Source organism: Ochotona princeps, chromosome 11 (genome assembly GCF_030435755.1).
Source record: "Ochotona princeps isolate mOchPri1 chromosome 11, mOchPri1.hap1, whole genome shotgun sequence".
NCBI lineage: Eukaryota > Metazoa > Chordata > Mammalia > Lagomorpha > Ochotonidae > Ochotona > Ochotona princeps.
Genome location: NC_080842.1, coordinates 44,517,939 through 44,537,514, shown reverse-complemented (window position 1 = coordinate 44,537,514; position 19,576 = coordinate 44,517,939). Strand labels below are relative to the sequence as shown.

The 19,576-nt window shown below is 35.6% G+C and overlaps 1 protein-coding gene across 1 annotated transcript in view; it reads left to right on the top strand.

The window, feature by feature from the left end:
* Window positions 1–19,576, top strand: part of GABRB1 (gamma-aminobutyric acid type A receptor subunit beta1) — a 185,130-nt gene that overhangs the window by 117,472 nt on the left and 48,082 nt on the right. The window contains exon 2 of the mRNA XM_058670429.1: window positions 3,293–3,375. Coding sequence (XP_058526412.1) covers window positions 3,293–3,375 — 83 coding nt within the window. The remainder of the gene's footprint in view (window positions 1–3,292; window positions 3,376–19,576) is intronic.

The following is a 19,576-nucleotide window of genomic DNA, read 5'->3' as shown; positions in this document are numbered from 1 at the left end:
AGCAGACGGAAGCACATAGTCTCTCTGTCTCTCCTCTCCTTCTCTCCCTTTCTCTGTCACTCTACGTTTTAAAAAAAACAAGTAAATCCTTTTAAATAAAGAATTCAACCTATTTCTAATAAAGAAATTACTGCACTATTCTTTTTTTATTTTCTCAACATTACAGAAATAAAATAAAACACATAAGAAAACTGATGCGGAGGGATGTTTAAGATAAGAATGCTCAGCATAAATTCTGCTTTCAATTTTTTTGCCCAATAAAATAAATATCACTATCTTTTACGGTGATTTTTTGATAGCAAAATATAATTTTCATTTACTTGTGTTTTATTTTATAATGTTCCTTATAAGATTTCATGAAACTAAAGGTTTCCACGGGGGGTGGGGAATGTTTGAGAACCGCAATTGCAGCAAATTGATTCTTTTTTTTTCATGGCGTAATTAACATTTTGATTTAGATAATTCTAGGTTATTTTGCTTTATGCCTAGTGGGATGCTTAGCAGCATCACTTAGATGCCACTACTGACCCTCCAGCCACAAATGACAATCAAAAGTATCTTCAGAGAGTGCCAAATGTTCCCTGTTTGAGAAAATCATCCGTGAATGAGAAGGATTAGCTTAGGCTAACGGATTATAAAGTTCAAGTTTAGTAATTCCCAGAGAATGTTCACATCTGCATACCTTTTTTATTCATAAGCAGCTGTTAAAGGACAGAGTACACAGAATAATTTTCAAAATGTTTTTAAATATTCACACCATCTTTTATTTAAAGTTTTGTGCATCATAAAAACAATGTTTCAGAATTGTATTTTGAGAAAGAAAGCAAGCCTCATCTTCCCCAGCTCTGGATTCCTGATTCCAGCTTCCTGCTAATGAGACCCTGGGAGGCAGTGGGATAACTCAAGCCACATGGCTTGATTTCCAGCACTGGATTTTGCTATTGCTCCATGGAGGGAAGTATTTCAAAGTATATGTTTAGAAAATCCTTTTTAAACGATATTCATAAATATTGTTGAGTTAATAAATTAACCCATGTGATCATGCAAGCAAGAAGCAGTCAGGAATCTAGTCAATTCTTCTATGTGGCATGCTCTGGAATACAAGTAGCCTTCAGGGGTGTGTGTGTGTGTGTGTGTGTGTGTGTGTGAATTTTAATTAGAAAAATTTTCTAATTAAGCATCAAAACTCCCCTTGCTCTTGCCTAATGTTCAAATAAATCTAATTAAATTGATCAGTGTCATAACTAGGAACTGTCCACATGTTCACAGCTGTGAACTTCATTTTTTAAGAAAATCCAAAGAGAATTTGTAAAGGGCCAGGGTTCTAAAATAACAGTGTTTTAAAATAAAAACACTACTGAGAAAGATGCTATATTCCACTTAGCTTAACATAAATGACCAGATCTATAACTTGCTTGGGTAGTTTCAAAAATGATCTCTCAAACAAATATTAGAAAATCTTTACGTATGTGAAAGTACTTCAAAAAGTTGATGAAGAATAGAATTAAAATATGATCATTCTGTTGCAAAAATTTTTGAAATCTAGGCACAAGTTTTTCTTCACACAAATTTTGTACAATTTTTTGAAGACTCGACATATACTATATATGCATAGCATATAGTATTATAGATACACAATATATACTGTCCATATATGTGAATATACACTATACTGCAGGTGGACTATGTCAGTCAATGCACCTTGGAAGGATTTCCTCAACCTTAGAGCAATGAAATCAACAGCTTCTCAGAACTATCAAAACCTCCCTGGGTTCTGATGGTGGTGAGGCTGCTGGGAGCGGCCCTCTCTCCTTCTCTCCCACTTTCCTTGGGGAACAGAAAAAAAAAAAAAAGATTGGAATGTTTCATCTACTTATCTACTTTCCCCCATGCCTTGACCTGCCCCACCCTACTATGTAAACATCATCATATAAACATACATCGTGCTAGTTGAACAAGCATCCTTGTTAACTATGTAAAGATCAAAAATAAAATACATTTTTTATTTAAAAGATTCTCTAAAAATAAGGTTGTAATACACCAGGTGACATAGATGGTTGTTTTTGTTTGTTTTACTGTTGCTTTGTCTTGTGATATGAGAAACAGAAATAATGCAAATTCATCCTAGCGAAAATTCTGCAGAAATTCAGAGACATTCCTGAGATGCTCTTGTATTTATGGGAAGGTATGAAATAATAATTGTAATGATTGAGCTTCGTTGGGAAGCACAGCTGAGTACAGGGCAATGGGCTAGGAGCTTTGCATCTATTATCCTGACCTGTCCTACATGGAAGGTACTTTGATGAGGCAACTGATCATCACAAAGATCATTGAAATAATTCAAATTCACACCACTAGTATGTAGCAAAGACTCAAGTCCCATCTGACTGCATTTGCAATTTCAATACCTTAATTGTTATAGCCTAGACTACTAGAGCAATTAATTATCTTGATTATGATTTAATCTTCATGAAAATGCAACAAGCTAAATTCAGCAGCAGACCAAAAGGATCATACACCATGATCAAGTAGGATTTATTCCCAGGATATAGGTAATCAATGTGGCTTCACGCAGTAACAGATCTAGGGATAAATACAAGAACAACTCAATAGATACAGAAAAAGCATTTGGCAAAATTCAACATATTATTCATGATATGAACCCTCTAAAAGTAGGTTTAAAGGAATTTACCTCAACACAATGAAGATGCTGTATGATAAACTTAGAACTAGCATTGCAATCCACAAGTCTTTGCATCACTCTTCAAATTATTATAAAACAATTATATAGCAATAAAAATAGTGTGCTAGTTGTTAAAAACAAATATAGACCACTAAAGCAGCACTGACAATTCCCACATCCCATATGATTACATCAGTCTTCATCAAGGACATATGAACACACCAAGTATAGTCCCTTTAAGTGTAGTCCCTTTAAAACGTGGTGTTCAATAAACAGGATATCCAATGGTATAAAAGGAAATTGGACCATATACTATATCCTACATCTCAAGATCCAAGATTTGTTTTTGATTGGTGATTTAATCTTATTGTTTTACTAGTGTGGTCAGGCTCTCTATTCCCTTTTGATACATTATAGGAAAATGTATGCTTCTAGGAATTTACCCATATCCACATGGATGTCCCTGTTGTTTAAATTATTGGTACATTACAAAATAGTCCCTAATGATCTCACACAACTTTTAAGCCCTTGTTTCTGAAAACTGGTAAATAGATTTGGGGCTGGGAATGAATTGTCTTATGATGTCTTTTTGTACCTCTTATCCTGTAGGATCACAACCACAGCTGCCTGTATGATGGATCTCCGAAGATACCCTCTGGATGAACAGAACTGTACTCTGGAGATTGAAAGCTGTGAGTTACCTGGGCAGGGACATGAGAAAGAGGGATGTTTGATCTAACTAAATTCAACCTTTCCCTGAGTTCACCAGTACTAGTACATTCTGTACTAAATTCCTTTGCTGGCTTTCCAAGAAGTTGATGGTTTAGTGGAAGTTTTACTTGCATTGGTGGCCAACGGGTCATTTCAATAAAGTTATCTTTCTGGAAACTTAGACAAAAATCATTTACGCTATCTCAACAACTTATAGACTCTCTTCCATAAAGTGAGGTTCGTCTAAAGCATTTCAATGTCAAAGTTGTATCCATAAACAGAGAAACATTTTAACATAAAAAGACATTGAGATGCTTTTGGTTTTATGGGTCTGTTGATCTCAAAGCCTGAGACTGTAACAGTCTTGTTTGAAAACCATGTCTTTTCTTGCGAAAGAACAAGATGATAACTGGTCCTCAGGGTTTTTGAGGTGCAGTGATTGATTCTTGTCTGTCCTCTTGAATTGTTTTTCACTGACCACTTTCTTAACAAATCAAGCATTTTTACCACTAAGATTTATGCTGATCTTAGTGTCATTTTTTCTCAACCATTTACATGTGCACATTTGAGCTCATTAATTAAAAATTCCAGAGCTGGAGCATTTTCTGATTTTCAGAGGCACAAAAAGGTGTAGTAGCTAAATCAAATCATTAGTATTGTACTTAATAAAATGTAAGAAACCAACAAATATTCATTTAAAAAATATGATGCTTTCTACTAACTTAAAGGAGCATTAATTTAAGGTGGTATTTCAGTTGGTACTGAGTTGTAAGTAACAAATGATGAAATTAATGCATTTTCCCCCAAAATGTGTACTTTATTTTTATTTTCAAGCAATGAAGTAACTAATGCGAGTGGACTTTACCCATTCCTATGTTAGTAAATAACCAGTAGGTTGCTATTACTAAATATTGATTATGCATTGATTCTTAACTTTACATAATGAATGTGATGTTTTTCTGAAGATATTTTTCCTGAATTGACAGAGTATCAAGACTAGAAATGAGTTTTAAAATGACTAAAAACAGAAGGCTCCCATGTCAGTTAGGAAATAAGAATGTTACAATACATATTCCACAGATACAAAATTGAACCAATCATACTTATGTAACTAGTCGAGTGGAGGTTTCACTGCTCTACAGATGGAGTAGTTTGCCTGCTCTTCCCATTCCAAGGCTAGGGAAATGTCATTCTTGGTTACATCTTCTGAGACAAATTAAAGATGCTTTGCTTATTGTTAATGTCATCTCATCAAGTAAAATTGGAAGGCCATGAAGTCTCATTAAGTTGAAAACTTACTTGAAGTTGGATCAGATTATAGCCATGGGATGCTATAAAATGAGTTAATGAATACTGACAACTCAATCAAAGAATTTAGTGTAAAGAGGTTTTGGAATTTGAATTCAGTAAAGCTACCATGTGAATCTTTAATAATCATCAGCCTCATGATAATATGATAGAAGATTGGGATATCAACAGTGGACTATTCCAGTAGCTTTTACTATTTTGTGCAACAAAAACTGAGGAAAATCTCAACACTGGTCTTACAGCAGCCAAAGTAATCTTATCAAGATGTAAATTTGATCATATTGATTCTCTGTTCAAAAATATTCAGATTTCCCATCACACCAAAAAAAAGTAATATTCTTACTCTTATTTTGATCTTCAGGAGTCTGTGTAATCTTACCTTTCTTGATTTCTTTCTCTACTGATGTTCCTGTTTCTTAGTAGTATGAATTCTAATACAATGCACATTGATTTCTTATATAGCAAGTATTGTAATATCTTATATAGCAAGTATTATCTCATAATCTCATCATTTTATTTCATCTGGTTGAAATGTCTTTGCTGATGGTAGCTCTTTTAACCTCTTTTTCTCATTTTTGAGTCATTTCCAACAAGTCTATAATGATAATTCAATACAAGTTAGGTTATCCTAGGCACTGTCCTTCAAGAATGCGTTATTAGTTTTCTATTGTTGTGATCTAAATGTCTGTGTCCTGCCAAAATTAACATGCTGAAGCATAGCCCTCAATTATCTGGACAGAGTTCTCATTAATGGGATTAATACTCTAAAATAGTGGCCTCAGAGGGTGTCTTTGCCCCATCCTCCATGTGAGTACATGTGAAAAGTCACCATCTGTCCGACATCAAAGTCGGCTAGCACCTTCATCTTCAACTTCTAAGCCTAGAGAACTGTAGGAAATGTATTTTTGTTGCATACTTGTTATCCAGTTCATCCAGTTGTCTATATATTATCCACTGTATTTTGTCACAGTGGCCCAAATGGACCAAGACATCCATGTAGCACTTAGGAATATTTATTGGCTCTTACTTTTATTTATTCTGCCTGGAGAAACAAACTTCCTGAGGGACTCACTGTTGGATTCACAACTAGTAAATAAAAGCTAGTCTAATACCTGAAAATAAATATTTGTGAGGTAGATGTGTGGTAATATTTTAGCTTTGACTTGCTCAAATCTAATTAATGTTGAATGATAAGTCTAGTTTTAATTTTTCAAATAATACTTGATGTACAGATCTTTTACCTGCAATTTTTGCATTTGTTTAGTTTTATTTCCATGTTTTATCATTATTATTTTTATTACTATAAAGAGAGTGCACTTATGCATCCCATATGTACAGTTGAAAAAAAAGACACATTTCGCTACCCATTCCCCAACCCACTTTTCCTCTGTCTTCATCAAATTTTGCAGAGGTATAACTTTAATCCACACTATATTTACAAATTTAATTCACCACAGAATTTTCCAATGATTTACTCTAGTAATTTGATGGAATCAGGATATATATTTACTTATTTTTATTTATTTATATATATATATTTATATATATTCTGGATCCAATTTGAGCTAATATTCATGTTTTATTACTATATTAGAACATTAAGATTATAAATGTGTAACCAAGTTCAGCAGACTTGAGGTTAGAAAAAACTGATACTATAACTGAGATTCAAGGACAAGAAAAGAATGTTGATACATCCAGTTTGAAGGCAGTTGGACGACAGAAATTCTCTTCTACTCAGAAGGTCAGATTTATTGGTCTATTTAGACCTCAAACTGATTTGATGAGGCCTATTCCCATTAGGGAGAGTAATCTGCCTTACTCATTCTACCATCTATTTTAGTTAAACCATTTTTTAAATTTTAAAGGCAAAGATACACAAACAGACAGAAAGATTGTCCATCAATTGATTGTCCTTAAATGCCTGCAAAAGCCAAGACAGCCAGGCAAAAAGCAGATGCCCAGAACTCCACCAAGGCCTCTACTGGGTAGTTGGAACCCAAGTACTTTAACAATCATCTATTGCCTTCCAGTATGATCCTTGGCAGGGATTTGAATCCAAAATGGATGTAGACATTGTGTGAGGATGCAGACATCCTGAGTTTCAACTTAACTTGCTATGCTATAATGCCCACTCCACAGTCTACCAAATTAAATGTTAAATTCATCAAAAGCATCCCTGAAGGAACACACAGAATAATGTTTGACCAAATTTCTAGCACTTCCATGACCTACTAAAGTGGATAATAAAACCATCATCCACAGAATACCAGATTTCAACTGTCAATTTACTTCAACTAACTTGAGTAACCACATGCTTCATATGCTCTTGAGTGCTGGTGATGAAGCAACAACCAAACAGAACTAAACTCTCCTCCTTCTTTCTTCTCCTGCGCCTGGGAAGGCAACAGAGGAAGGCTCAAGTACTTGGAGCCCTGCCACTCAGCAGGAGATCAAAATGGAGTTCCTGGCTCTTGGCTTCAACCTGGCTCATGACTAGCTATTACAGCCTTTCAGGGAATGAGGCAGAGTATGAAAGAGAGCATGCTCTCTCTCTCCACTCTCTGTCTCTCACTCTCTGTCACTCTGTCTTTCAAATAAATATAAGAATTCATCTAAAGAAACAAAGACGATAGAACTTCCTTTCTCATAGGAACCTTAATTAATTGGAAATGGCCACCCATCACCAATTACTGCAAAATATATCCCTCATTGAAAAGCAGTTTAATTTTAAAAATTCAACATGTCTTTTCAACTTCCAAATCTAGAGCTATGGGAGTTGATTCAATTTATTAATCTCCATGCCTGCCAACAATACTGTCCTAAAGTGATTCTGATGTATTAAGGAAAGTATAGAATACATGAACATATAAATAGTCACAAGAAAAAATGAAATATAGGACAATTGCAAGCAATAGATTTTAAACCATTCTGTATTGCTGCCTGCCAAATCATTAATTTTGATGTGAAGTAATTTTAAAATAGCATCTACAACACGCTGCACACTATCTATTCATGGATGCTAAACACCAAAAATAACAGAAGTAAATTGAACTTCATGAATGATTCATAGCTTCCCTTGCTTTATGTCCTCATTGTCAAGAAAATTAGCAGCATTGGCTATCTCCTTAGATAAATCTGATTTTGTCATATTCAGTAGACTACTTAATGAAAATGAATATTTCAAATTTATGTTCATAGAAATGTTAATGAATTTTAGTGCCTGTAGCTTTTTTGATGAGCAGAGTGGGGGTGTGGGAAGAAAGGGAATATTTTCTGAATTAATTTATTCCTTTTTCTAGTCTGCTTCTTTGAAACTGTGGGGGAAAAAAACGCTCTCTGCAAAGCCTCTGATCTGGTAAACTTATATAATAAAAGCCAGTGGGGAAATGAAGTTACTTTTATGAAAATTAGTTTAGCAATCAATTTGGCTATAAAGATAGTTGTTCATTTTCACTCCATAAACAGTTCTATCTTCCATGACTGAGCAAGTGCCTGTGTAGATCGATGTAGATATTTCTGGTTTAAAGATATAAATCCCCTGGATTTTCCTCTCTCTGGTGTTAGAATGATGACCAGTTTGTTACTGGCTTCATAATATGAAGTGTTAAATAAAACTCATTGTTCTAGCTCATGAATTTAAGGAATAGCTAAACAAAGATCCATTTGTATGCAACTCTGATCTTCTAGAAATAGTCTTCTTTGCTGAATTAAGAACTTTGGTTCCCTGGGGATCCAAGCTTGAAAATAATGATAGCCAGCATTTATTCATTACATATTATAGGTCAAGCACTTTACAAATATTTCCCTTTGAATTTTCATCGTATGGAAGAAATCACAGCATCAAGATAGTGCTTTGTTTCAAACCACAGAACTGCACTGGATCAAGTGAGATTTTTAGCTCAGCCAATCTAACTTTTGAGTCTGAGTTTTAGGCATATATTATAGCTCCTTAAAAAAAATCACTTCCATCCTGTCCTCATAAAACCCTTTGCTGTACCTTCCCCACTGTATGAGTAGAGTGATTTTTTAGGTACTCTACTCAGAACGGAAATATACACCCTAGAATAAAGCAAGATTTATTAGTCCTTCTCTCCAGTAAATCTGTTCCTACTTATTTCTTAGGTGGAGTTTTAAAATTTGACATTCTTTCCAGCTAAACTGAATGTTGACATATTCAGAATAATCAAGATTTCATCTGATCACTTCTATAGATGCAACCATAGTGATACAAATGGCTCCTCCTGTTCTATTTTCCCAATCATATTCACATACAGCTGGGACACACCCTGTAAGTCCACATATTATATGCAACTGTGATGCATAAACATCTGTATCACAGCTTAGGTTGTTCTGTAGATGAAATTTATATAGGGAACATGTGTAAGAAAACACACAGTTTTTATTTAACAATCCATGTTTTTATTAAAACATTCTATCTTATATTTAAAATCAAATATTTTTCAAGCAAGTTTGTTTATAACATCACTCTACCACAAGACCACAGTTATCAGAATTTGTGGAAGAAAGGTCCTAACGTAGCATTTTACTTCCCACTTGATTTCAATATACACACAACTTTTACAGCCATTTATGTAAAGCCTCCAGGTTTTGATTGTTTGGCTTCTCTCTGTTTCTTTAATCTCCTCTTCTAATAGACGTAATTCTCTAAATGAGAATTGGAATGGAAATAGAAGAAAGTACAGGAAGGAACAGAAAATAGCATGATTTTCAGAGAAAGAAATCACTGAAATGTTCAAAAGAAAAACAATTAACCTATTCTTTCCTTAATATCTTCTGAGGAAAGGTATAAAATATTTTTCCCTCAAAAGTGCATTTCTTGAAGCATTTAGAAAATGAACTTTGCTATTCTTCAGAAATAAGTGCTTCAAGCAAGTATTCAAATTCCAGTAATAAAAAGTTAAGTTGGTGCAGGCATTTGGCACAGCAATTAAGACATCTCTTAGGATTCCTGTGTGCCACATTGGAGAACCTGGGCTTTAGTTCCACGTGTACTTCTGAGTCCAACTTCCTAGTACTGCCTGCCCTGGTGGGCAGAGATGACTCAAGTACTTGCAGTCCTGTGACTTCTGTGAGAGATACAAATTGAATTCTAGGCTCCTGATTTTAGCCTCGTCCAGCTCTGAGTGTTGCAGCCATTTGGGGCGTGAACTAGCAGACTGGAAGATGGAAGATTCTCTCTCTCTCTCTCTCTCTCTCTCTCTCTCTCTCTCTCTCTCTCTCTCCCTCCCTCCCTCTCTTTTTCTCTTACTCCCTCTCTCCCTCCCTCCGTCCCTCTTTCTCTTTCTTTCAAATAAAATGAAAACACTTTAGAAATTGAAGTCAGGTTATTAAAAGATGCTACTCTATTTTAGCGTCACACACACTCTTACTTTTGGGTATCCAAGAACAGAAATCCATCACTTGTCCGAAAGATTCCTTGCAGTGCTTGTTGAACTTTCATGGATCTTGTGAAATTAAACAGGATGTTGTGATAACACACAACGTGCGAGCCTGGGATGGCGGTTGAGGATATATTCTGACCACATTCTTAGGTGATGTTGATGCTGTTGATCCACAAACCAGATTTTGGATATTAATAATCTGAAGTAAAACAACCTGTCTCATATACATTCTTCAATATCTGCTTTCTGAGCCCACTTACTCCCTACTGTGATTTAATGATTACCTAAAAGCGATTAACATGCTACCTGCTCTGTACTTGATTGAGAATTTGAGTTTTAAGTTAGCTGAGGCAGAAAAGTCATTTTCAGGTGAACTAAATAACTTCAAAACATTGAAATATGAACAATTTGGAAACACTGTAGCTTATTTTTTATATGTGTGGGATCCCAGAAAGACAGTATTCCGTTAATGCTCCTACACCCTTCCTAAAAATAATAGTTGGGTGGGTATGTTAAGGACTTAATCTGTTTGATTTTTCCTTTATGTCCACAAAATACAGATTTTACTAGGAACTCACAGTTAAATCTCAAATATCTAAAGGCCTGGGAAATAGTGAGTCATTTTGAAGAGAGAAGGTACAGGTTTTTCAGATTTTATCTTTACTTTTCTTTTTGAGAATCTTTCTCAACAGGGAACTGTGGATGCCATTTATTTTAATGATTCAGAGCTATAAGTCTGGCCGTTTCTCATGATGAACTGTGGCTCTGGCTTTTTATGCAGCAAAACTAGCTGAAAAAGATGTGCGCTCTTAGCTTCTTGGTAGCTTTAAGAACTACTCATGTTCAAGTGTCTTCTTGAGCAGGGTGTACACTTTTTCTCTGCAGTTAATGTGTTAGGAGAAGACAGGTCAGTCTCTACTGATGTCAGTTAAACATATTTTCATTAATCAACTCGAGATGTTTTGTGGGCATTGCTCTCACTTTAAGTCACAAATCTCTTCTCTAGAAACCTGTAATAGTTTTGTTCTAATCTGTCAGTTTCATGGTCTCACCATGTGCCAGATCCTGAGTAACTGCCTCCTGATAATTGCCTCCATCCTGACTGTGGTAATGATGATTCTCTGAGTTCACTGTGAGTAGCTGGATGTGAATACTCAACACCCAGCTATTGAGTTCCCGGTGTCTGCTACACGTACTGACAGTCTCACTGTTGCTATCAGTGTTTTCTCTCTTCCTCCTTTAGTTTGCAATGCTTCTATTCCAAAATAGCTCTGTTTATTTAGTTTTGTTCCTTTAGAGCGAAGGTATTTTATGTACTTATCATCCAATTTTAAATTAGAACTATTTGGAAGTGCCAAGTGTCTCCACTCCACCCAGAAGAAAATATATAAAACGATACTCTCCTATGGTCTTCATTTTTTTTACTTCAAACCTTCAATCTGGCAACATAACACAATCAAGCCAAAATCTGCTTCATTTTTGTTTCTAGACCATATCATACAATAAAAATGATTAAATTTTCTTCCTAAGTTGCATGTAGCTTAGAAAGGAGAAATATTCTGCTACTATTATACCATATCACAATCAAACTCTTTTTAGAGTTTTACTTTGAAGACAATTTCATGTATGTGAAATACTCTGAAAATGTGTATTTTTTTCTATTTGAGGCAGAATAATGGTAATAATAGAAGGATATATGAATATCACTATGTTAGGATGCAAGTAGCAAAGATCAAAACAAAAGCATTCAGAGATAAGGTGTCTCAGTTACCATTCTGACAGCACAAAATAGACTATAACAAAGGCAATTGAAAGATCAGTCAGAATGAGCTGTATGTTGACTGTATATGGAGATATGAATGCAGAAGGTTTAAGCACAGAAAAGATGGCCCAGCACACCAAGTCTGAAACTTACACTGGATTCCAATTCAATTTCATGGGAAACATCTTTTGTTGTATATTGTGTTTGAGACCTTTGAAAATCTATCAGCTGGTATTTATGAGTCAAACCTCTGACAAAATGCCATCAATTGAGAAGCAGAAAGCTGCAGGTGTTATCATTGATGAGTTTTTATCCCTTTAAGTTTATATTACGTATTAGCCATGAAGGTAGATATACAAGTTTAGATAAAAGTCTGAGTTTCAACTTCAAAAAAGAGGACCCACTTGGAAATATAAACTTACAAACCATGACATTACAGGTAGAATGAAATCCCTGATTCTGTATGGCATCCCCAAGGGAATTAGCACAGCTCATGGAAAGCACTAAGTCTTGGTTAAACACACACTTAGAAGTTGGGGAAATGAAAGGATCCGTGAGGATGGAAACCACCATTTACAGCCGCATTATTAATAATAACTGATCCTTTCTCAGTGATGATTATCACAACAGGAATCATTATTGTCCTTAATTTTCTGTTAATGAAGGTGAGACATAATGGCATTGCTCCATATAGCTGTATTCACATCTAGTAGGTAGCAAAGGCAAATCACTAAAGGGAGCCTGGAGGAAGCAGAGGGAAGCTGAAGAGAGAAGGGTCTGGAAGTCAAGGTGGAGAGTGTTCTGGAAAAAAAAGATGATCACCTGAGGCAAATGCACCAGGAAAATGAAGTTAATTAAGAACTGGTAACGGGCCATTGGGCTTAGCATTCCCAAGTTCTGCTAGTGAATGTCCAAAGGGAATGGATTCCAAAAAAAGAGGAAGAGAGAAGAGAAAATAAAAACAAGTATGATAAACTCCTTCAGTCAAGTACACTCTCGAAGAGAAAAAAATGGTAATAACTGAACGATAATGTGGACTTGAGACATTATTTTTATGAGATGGAAGTGATAAGAGCATGTTTGTGTACTGGTATGAATAATTCAGAAGATAGAGGAAAACCAAGAATGAAATGTTGAATGTCATGATGCAGAGATGTGTGAATTAGAAAGAGGAAAAAAGATTTGGAATATGGGGAGAAGGGCTGTTAGGAGAAGAGTCCACATAAGTCATCCATAATCACAAAAATGAATGCATGATTGGTAAGAGAATAGATAGGTTGTTAGCATCTTGTCAAATTTTTTTATAATTCTATCTATGTGATGAACTAGTTATCAAAGTTATCAGTAGGGGTGAGAACAGAAGAATAAATATTAGGTTGTAGAGGAAAACAAGTTATGATCTAGTCATCTAGGAGAAAAGAGAAAGAATATCCTGAGAATGTCAAATGTTAAGAAGCAGCTGTGAAGACATGAAGTGGCCATTTCTGCTTTCCTTCAAACATGCTCAGTATTTGCTTCAGAGTTGGGTGGAGTGGAGTGATGAACTCATACAGGGTTACTATTTTGCAAGCAAGTATTAGGAAGGAGAAAAGAATAAGCGAAGATTAGGATTATAAAAAGGACTAATTAGAATGCATATCCATGAAATTTAAGTTACCCCAGGAAACAAATATAATTATGAAAGGGATTTGCGAGACAGACAAAATTGGCCAATGCAGTGATCAACAGTATCTGATAAAGTTAATTTTTATTGGACTGAGGAATCTAGAAAAACTTAGCTGTATGTATCAGGACAAGTGGACACAGAATAAGTCATAAGATATGTATGCTTTGGAGATAGTGAAGTGATTGGTCACGATAGGATAAAGAAATTGGAATTGAAATGAGTGAAGATAAAAATGAGGAAATTAGTACAGAGATTGAAAAAAATAATTCAGGTGCACCGAAAATAATCTACATATGAATTGGATACACAAAGTGTTAAAATGGTGTTTGAAGCTAAACTATATAAATCAAAAAGAATTAGTGTGGATTTACAGATGAAAAAGAAGATTTAAAATTATGGAGCTGGGCCTGGTGGCGTGGCCTAATGGCTAAGGTCCTCGCCTTGAACGCACCAGGATCCCATATGGTCGCCGGTTCTGATCCTGGCAGCTCCACTTCTTCTCTATCTCTCCTCCTCTCTGCATATCTGACTTTGTAATAAAAATAAAATAAATCTTTGAAAAAAAATAGTTTTATGGAGCTTTAGAAAGAAAGGATGGGAAGCAGTTTAGAAGAGACCATGTAGAACAGAGGTTTGCAGCGATGCAAGTGCAAAATCAGCTCATACGAGAGAGTCCGAGGTTGTATCTATAAAGGACGGAGCATAGAGTGAAGGCAAATTATTAGGACCAGATGCTATGGTCTGAGGAAATTTCACTTATAATAGATTGTGTGTTCTATTCAACTTTTGTCTTTTGTAATCATGGAGGCTGAGATAAAGATAGAACCGATTTTATAGGGACCTTGAATGGATCTCATGTAGATAACACACAAGGAATTTAGTATAGTGCTTAGTGCATTGTAACCACACAATCAATGTAGGTCATGAGTATCGATAAAGACGGGCAACCATCACTTGCTCCCCCAACTTCTCAGTCACTCCAGCTTCTGCATCTGTTGTGCGTTCTTGTTTTGTTCAGTGTCGTCACACTGTTGCTGCCCCTGTTGTCAGCCTTACTTCTCTCCAGTTCTAACCATTTTTCCTCATCTATCTTACCTAAAATGCTGGGCTTTCCTTACATCACTAGCTACCCAAAGCTTTCTTCTCATCTAAGAGGGATCTGACCTGATGACAGAGCCCCAGGATCAGCTACCTATATTGCTCTGCTGACGGCATTTTTCTATTTCTGAATATCCAGAGATTTCTGAGCCTTTCATCCTTCAAACATTCACTGTGCACATACCATTTCTGACCTTGGCAGCAGTTGTAGGATGAAATGATGACTACAACCCAGTTCCCTAAGGCCATATTTCTAAAGTGGCATTTTTAGAGATGGATCCACCCACTCACAGGAGTTTTAGATGATTAGAAATTAGATCATTGAGTCTGCCACTAGGGAACCACTGTGCTGCTGTTTTAACTCACTGTTAAATTCCATTGCATCTGGTCAGATTCTTGGCCACTAACTCAATTCCTCTGAGGCTAACTTGTGGTCACTTTAGAAGACTGTAAACATCTCTCTTTTGGTATCATGGGAAGCTTAAATATAACTATTGGCTTCATCCTATTCCTGTGCACTTCATTGCCAGACTATTTCCTAGCACTCTTTTATGTGTTCTGTGAAGCGCAATACAGGCAACTGCTTGACAGCCAACAAAGTTATAAGACAAACTGTTTGGCCTATTGTTCCTCTTTAAAATCATTGGGAAGAAAATTCGTAGTGAAACAACTAACCCCTATACAGTTATCAGTAAATATGACATTTCCTTAGAGGAAAAAAATGGTGATAGTGGGATACCCATCCTTCAGCACTTTTCAAGAGTACTTATTTGTGAATTTAACAGATCAATCTCTACCTAATAGTTTGGAGATTTAAAAGGAATATTCTAAAAATGTATGCATTTATTGGTGATTAATGCAAGTTAGAATTATTAGTAATTCAGATACCTAACACATTATTCATTCAGCTTTCTAGAATACCATATGTCAGGAGCTATTCTAAACAACAAAAAAGCTAATGTGCCTTACATTAGAAGAATATAAAATAAATCAGTCACCAATACACATATAATGTAAAAATTTCGAGGGAAATTCAGTAAAGGTATGGAGAGATGAGTATGGTGTGTGAATATGAGCAGGTGAACAGGCACACTGTTCTTTTTAGAGAAGTCTGGGAAACTAGTGATCCTCACACCACTGAAGATAAGTTAAGCCAGATTTCTCCACATTTCATAACATAAAATCCATGTATTAAAATCTTGAAAGATCTGTTGGGGGCTGGCATTGTGGTGTGGCGTATTAAGCCACCACTTGTGAAGCTGACATCCAGTGTATCACAACCCTGGTTTAAGTCTCAACTACTCTTCATGTCCAACTTCCTGCTAAGTCAGTGGAGGATGGCCACCAAAAACTTGGGTCTCTTAACCCATATGGGAGACCAAGATAGAGATCCCAGCTCTTGGGCTTTTGGATTCAGTGTGGTTCATATCCGCCTGTTAACAACTATTTGCGGAGTGAACCACCACAGGAAAGTCTCTCTCTCTCTCTCTCTCTCTCTCTCTCTCACTCTCTCTCACTCTCTCTCACTCTCTCTCACTCTCTTCCCTTTCTCTCTCTTTTCAAGTATATATATATATATATATATATATATATATATATATATATATATTCCAGCTCTTATTTCCAGTAGTGTTATAAATAGACAGCAGAACTGGGCTCTTTTTTCAATTGCATTTTTTATTATTATATTTTTGACAATAGATATATTTTTTAAAGAAGATCTTCAGTGTAGCCAAGGCATTAAACAATTTTGAACTGCCTCCATATTTCCCTTTACTCCAGCCCATAGCTCCATTCTGCCTCTATGCAGATAGATAAAGTCTGTTTTCAACAAATTCCCTATGAAATGCTAACTACCCAATAACTATGTAGAATGACTGTTCAGTGACAATGTGGAACTACAGGCTACCTCAGTGGTGTTGAGTGTCTTTATGATACATTTTCAACACAAGAATTTCCTGGAGACACAAAACTCCAACAATAGCAGATAACAATTTTTCTCTAGAGGTGGACACACTGAGAGAATTGTTTCCAGTTTTTCTTTAATAATGGCTGTGATGGTAATGCAAGTTTGACAACAATCATATAAAGCAAGCATATCAATGTAATCTCAGATTTCCATATTGCACTCTTTATATCTTTGCTGAAGCATATCTTAGACTCTTCTTACTAGAATGGTATAGTAAAAGTCATATAGTTAATGGTGATAAATGCTAATTCACCCACTGCCTTATTGTGTTTTCTACAAATACTTGATAAGATCGTTTCATGTCCCATGAATTAAGTAGACTTGGACTCAGACCTGTGGTGTCTACATCTTGGCAGGACTTTTTCCAATCCACTGAATTTGTATTTCTGGGGGAATTAACAAACTGATTAATCATTCACAAAATCAGGTAACATCAAAAGACTGTTTCAGCCACTTCAAAGACCAACTTTGAAAAATATCATTCAATTATTCCATAAAAGCAATCTAAAATTACCTATCACAACATCTGATCTCCTTTTTGATTTTTTTCTTTTGTCTTACACCAGCATTTATGCCATTGCAAAATTATCAGAATATTCCACAAATGTATAAAATGCATTATGTTTGCCTTCTCAAACATCCAGCAGATGTGGACAAATAATTTTTCCATTTTCCATTTTTGTTCATGAAAAGTCTAGTATACAAAAAGAACAGTAAATATGTCTAGTTAGTTAAAAGCCAATATTGGACAGGAAAGTAGGTAATAAATCTCAATGTAGAATCCTTCTACAGTCTTGCCTATTTTGCACTAAAAAACTGGAATCACCATCTGCTATATGTGAAATGATGAACTTAAAAAGTTTCTGTCCTTTAATCACGTTTATTTACCAGTTGTAATTATTCTTCCATCTTAAATTCTGCAGCAAAGTATCTGAAGGGGTCTTTTTTCTTAAATGGAAAAATTACCAAATTTCCCTTGGACATAAATCTTTTCATTAGCATTCCCCACAATAAATTGATCTCATGATCACATGCTTATGCATGACTAGTCCATTAAAATAGTCAAGCTGTCCCAAAATATCTGTGTCTGCTAAAAATCCTTTTGGACAACACAGGCATTTACAATAGGATCTTAGAACTTATGGTAGCACACTTATATTGAAAAGAGGAAAGCAACTCCTGTGAGGTTCAATGACATTGAGACCAAAATCCTAAAAAACATTTATTTAGAAGCTACATTACATCAGAAATCTCACCTAAAGACTCAGAACATGCTAAGTGGCCAGTACGTGAAGAATACTCCTCAAGAATATTCTTTAACTTAAAGTCTAGTTGTAGAGACAGAAAACTAAAAAGACAAAACAGAATTGCTAAGGAATTGTCAGTGATCTACTACTGCTGTAACTCATTGCAGACCAGGAGTTCAAGTTTTAAAATATTTATATATTTATTTGAAAGATAATTATGGAAAGAGGGATTGTCCAAACACTGCTTCACTCACCCAAATGACGACAAGGGTTAGAGTTGGGCAATGCAAAAGCCGGGTCAAGGAGCTTCTTTTGGTCTTCTGCGTGGGTGGCAGCAGTCCAGGTACTTGGGCCATTTTATTTTGCTGTCCCCAGAGTGAACAGCTGAGACATGAACTGGCACCCAAGTGGAAAGCCGGGAACAAGTTTCTGGCCCCTGGCCTAGACATGGCCCAGCTATGGCCATTGTGAACATTTAGGAAGTGAACCAGAAATGGAAGATCTCTCCCTGTATTTCTCCCTTTCTTTCTCTCTCTGTAACTCTGCCTTCCAAATCAATAAGCCTTTACAATTTTGGGGGGGAAGGGTATCATTTAGTGTGTGTAGAGAATTGAATCAACTACCTGACCCCAAATATTTAAACAGAAATATTATTTGTGGCAATGTGCAAAGCAAGTAGCTCAATATGTTAATGTTAAGCAACAACCTATGGTGAGCAGTCTGCTATGCTGGTTGATGGCCATTCTACACACTTAGATACTCAACCAAGCAGAGATTAACATTGTTAATGGCACCTGAAAAATTGTAGAAGTCTAATTATGTTATATTTAACACCTTTATTCAGATCTCATGCACAAGCTTGAAATTATTTTTATACAACTTTCAAGATCAAAATAGATCTGAGACATTTGAGAACTTAGGAATACTTCCTCAGAAGAGATGGACTAGAACTTGGATGGACAGAAAGGAGAAAAATACATCTGGAGAAGATACATTATCATATAATGAAAGGAAAGATATAAAAAGTGGGTTTATGGTCAATTTTTATGACTTTGAAATGTAGCAACAATGGATAAAATCTAAACACAATTTAGCTCTACCTTTTATATAGAAGTATGGCCAGTAGGAAGCTCTTTAATTTAATGTGATAGCCCTGGTTTGAAAAGATTTTGAGCCAATGAATTCGGTAAGTGGATTTGTTTTAATGACCTTTACTAATTTGTTGAATGCCATGAAAATCCCCTGCAGACTTTTTAACAGTTCCAAAGCTAAAAATAATCACCTCACTGAGGATTTTGTCAGCTGTTCTGATTCAGGGAATGATTCTGAATGATGGACTCTGGTTACAAATTGAGGCTCAGAAATGTCCAGCTCGTAATGCCTGTTACAAACCATAAGATGATGTCTGTGTTCTGTGCTCACTTTCAAAAAGTACACACAGGGTCCGCAACAGTATTAAGGAGAAGGCCATCGCTCATTATCAATCAAAACTATAATTAAATTAATAATTGTATTAATCCTGTGCCAGCAATTGCTCCATATGTATATGTGTTTCAAATTCTCACTTTCTGAAAATTAATTATGTGGGATAGACATGAGAGGGTCAGAAATTTCAAGAAACTTGTTCCAAGTCCCACAGCTACCTAATGTCGAAGATTTTCAACTCCTTTCTTCATAACTCAACATTTGAGATTTTTAACCTCCATGTCATAGCTCAGCTTTTTACA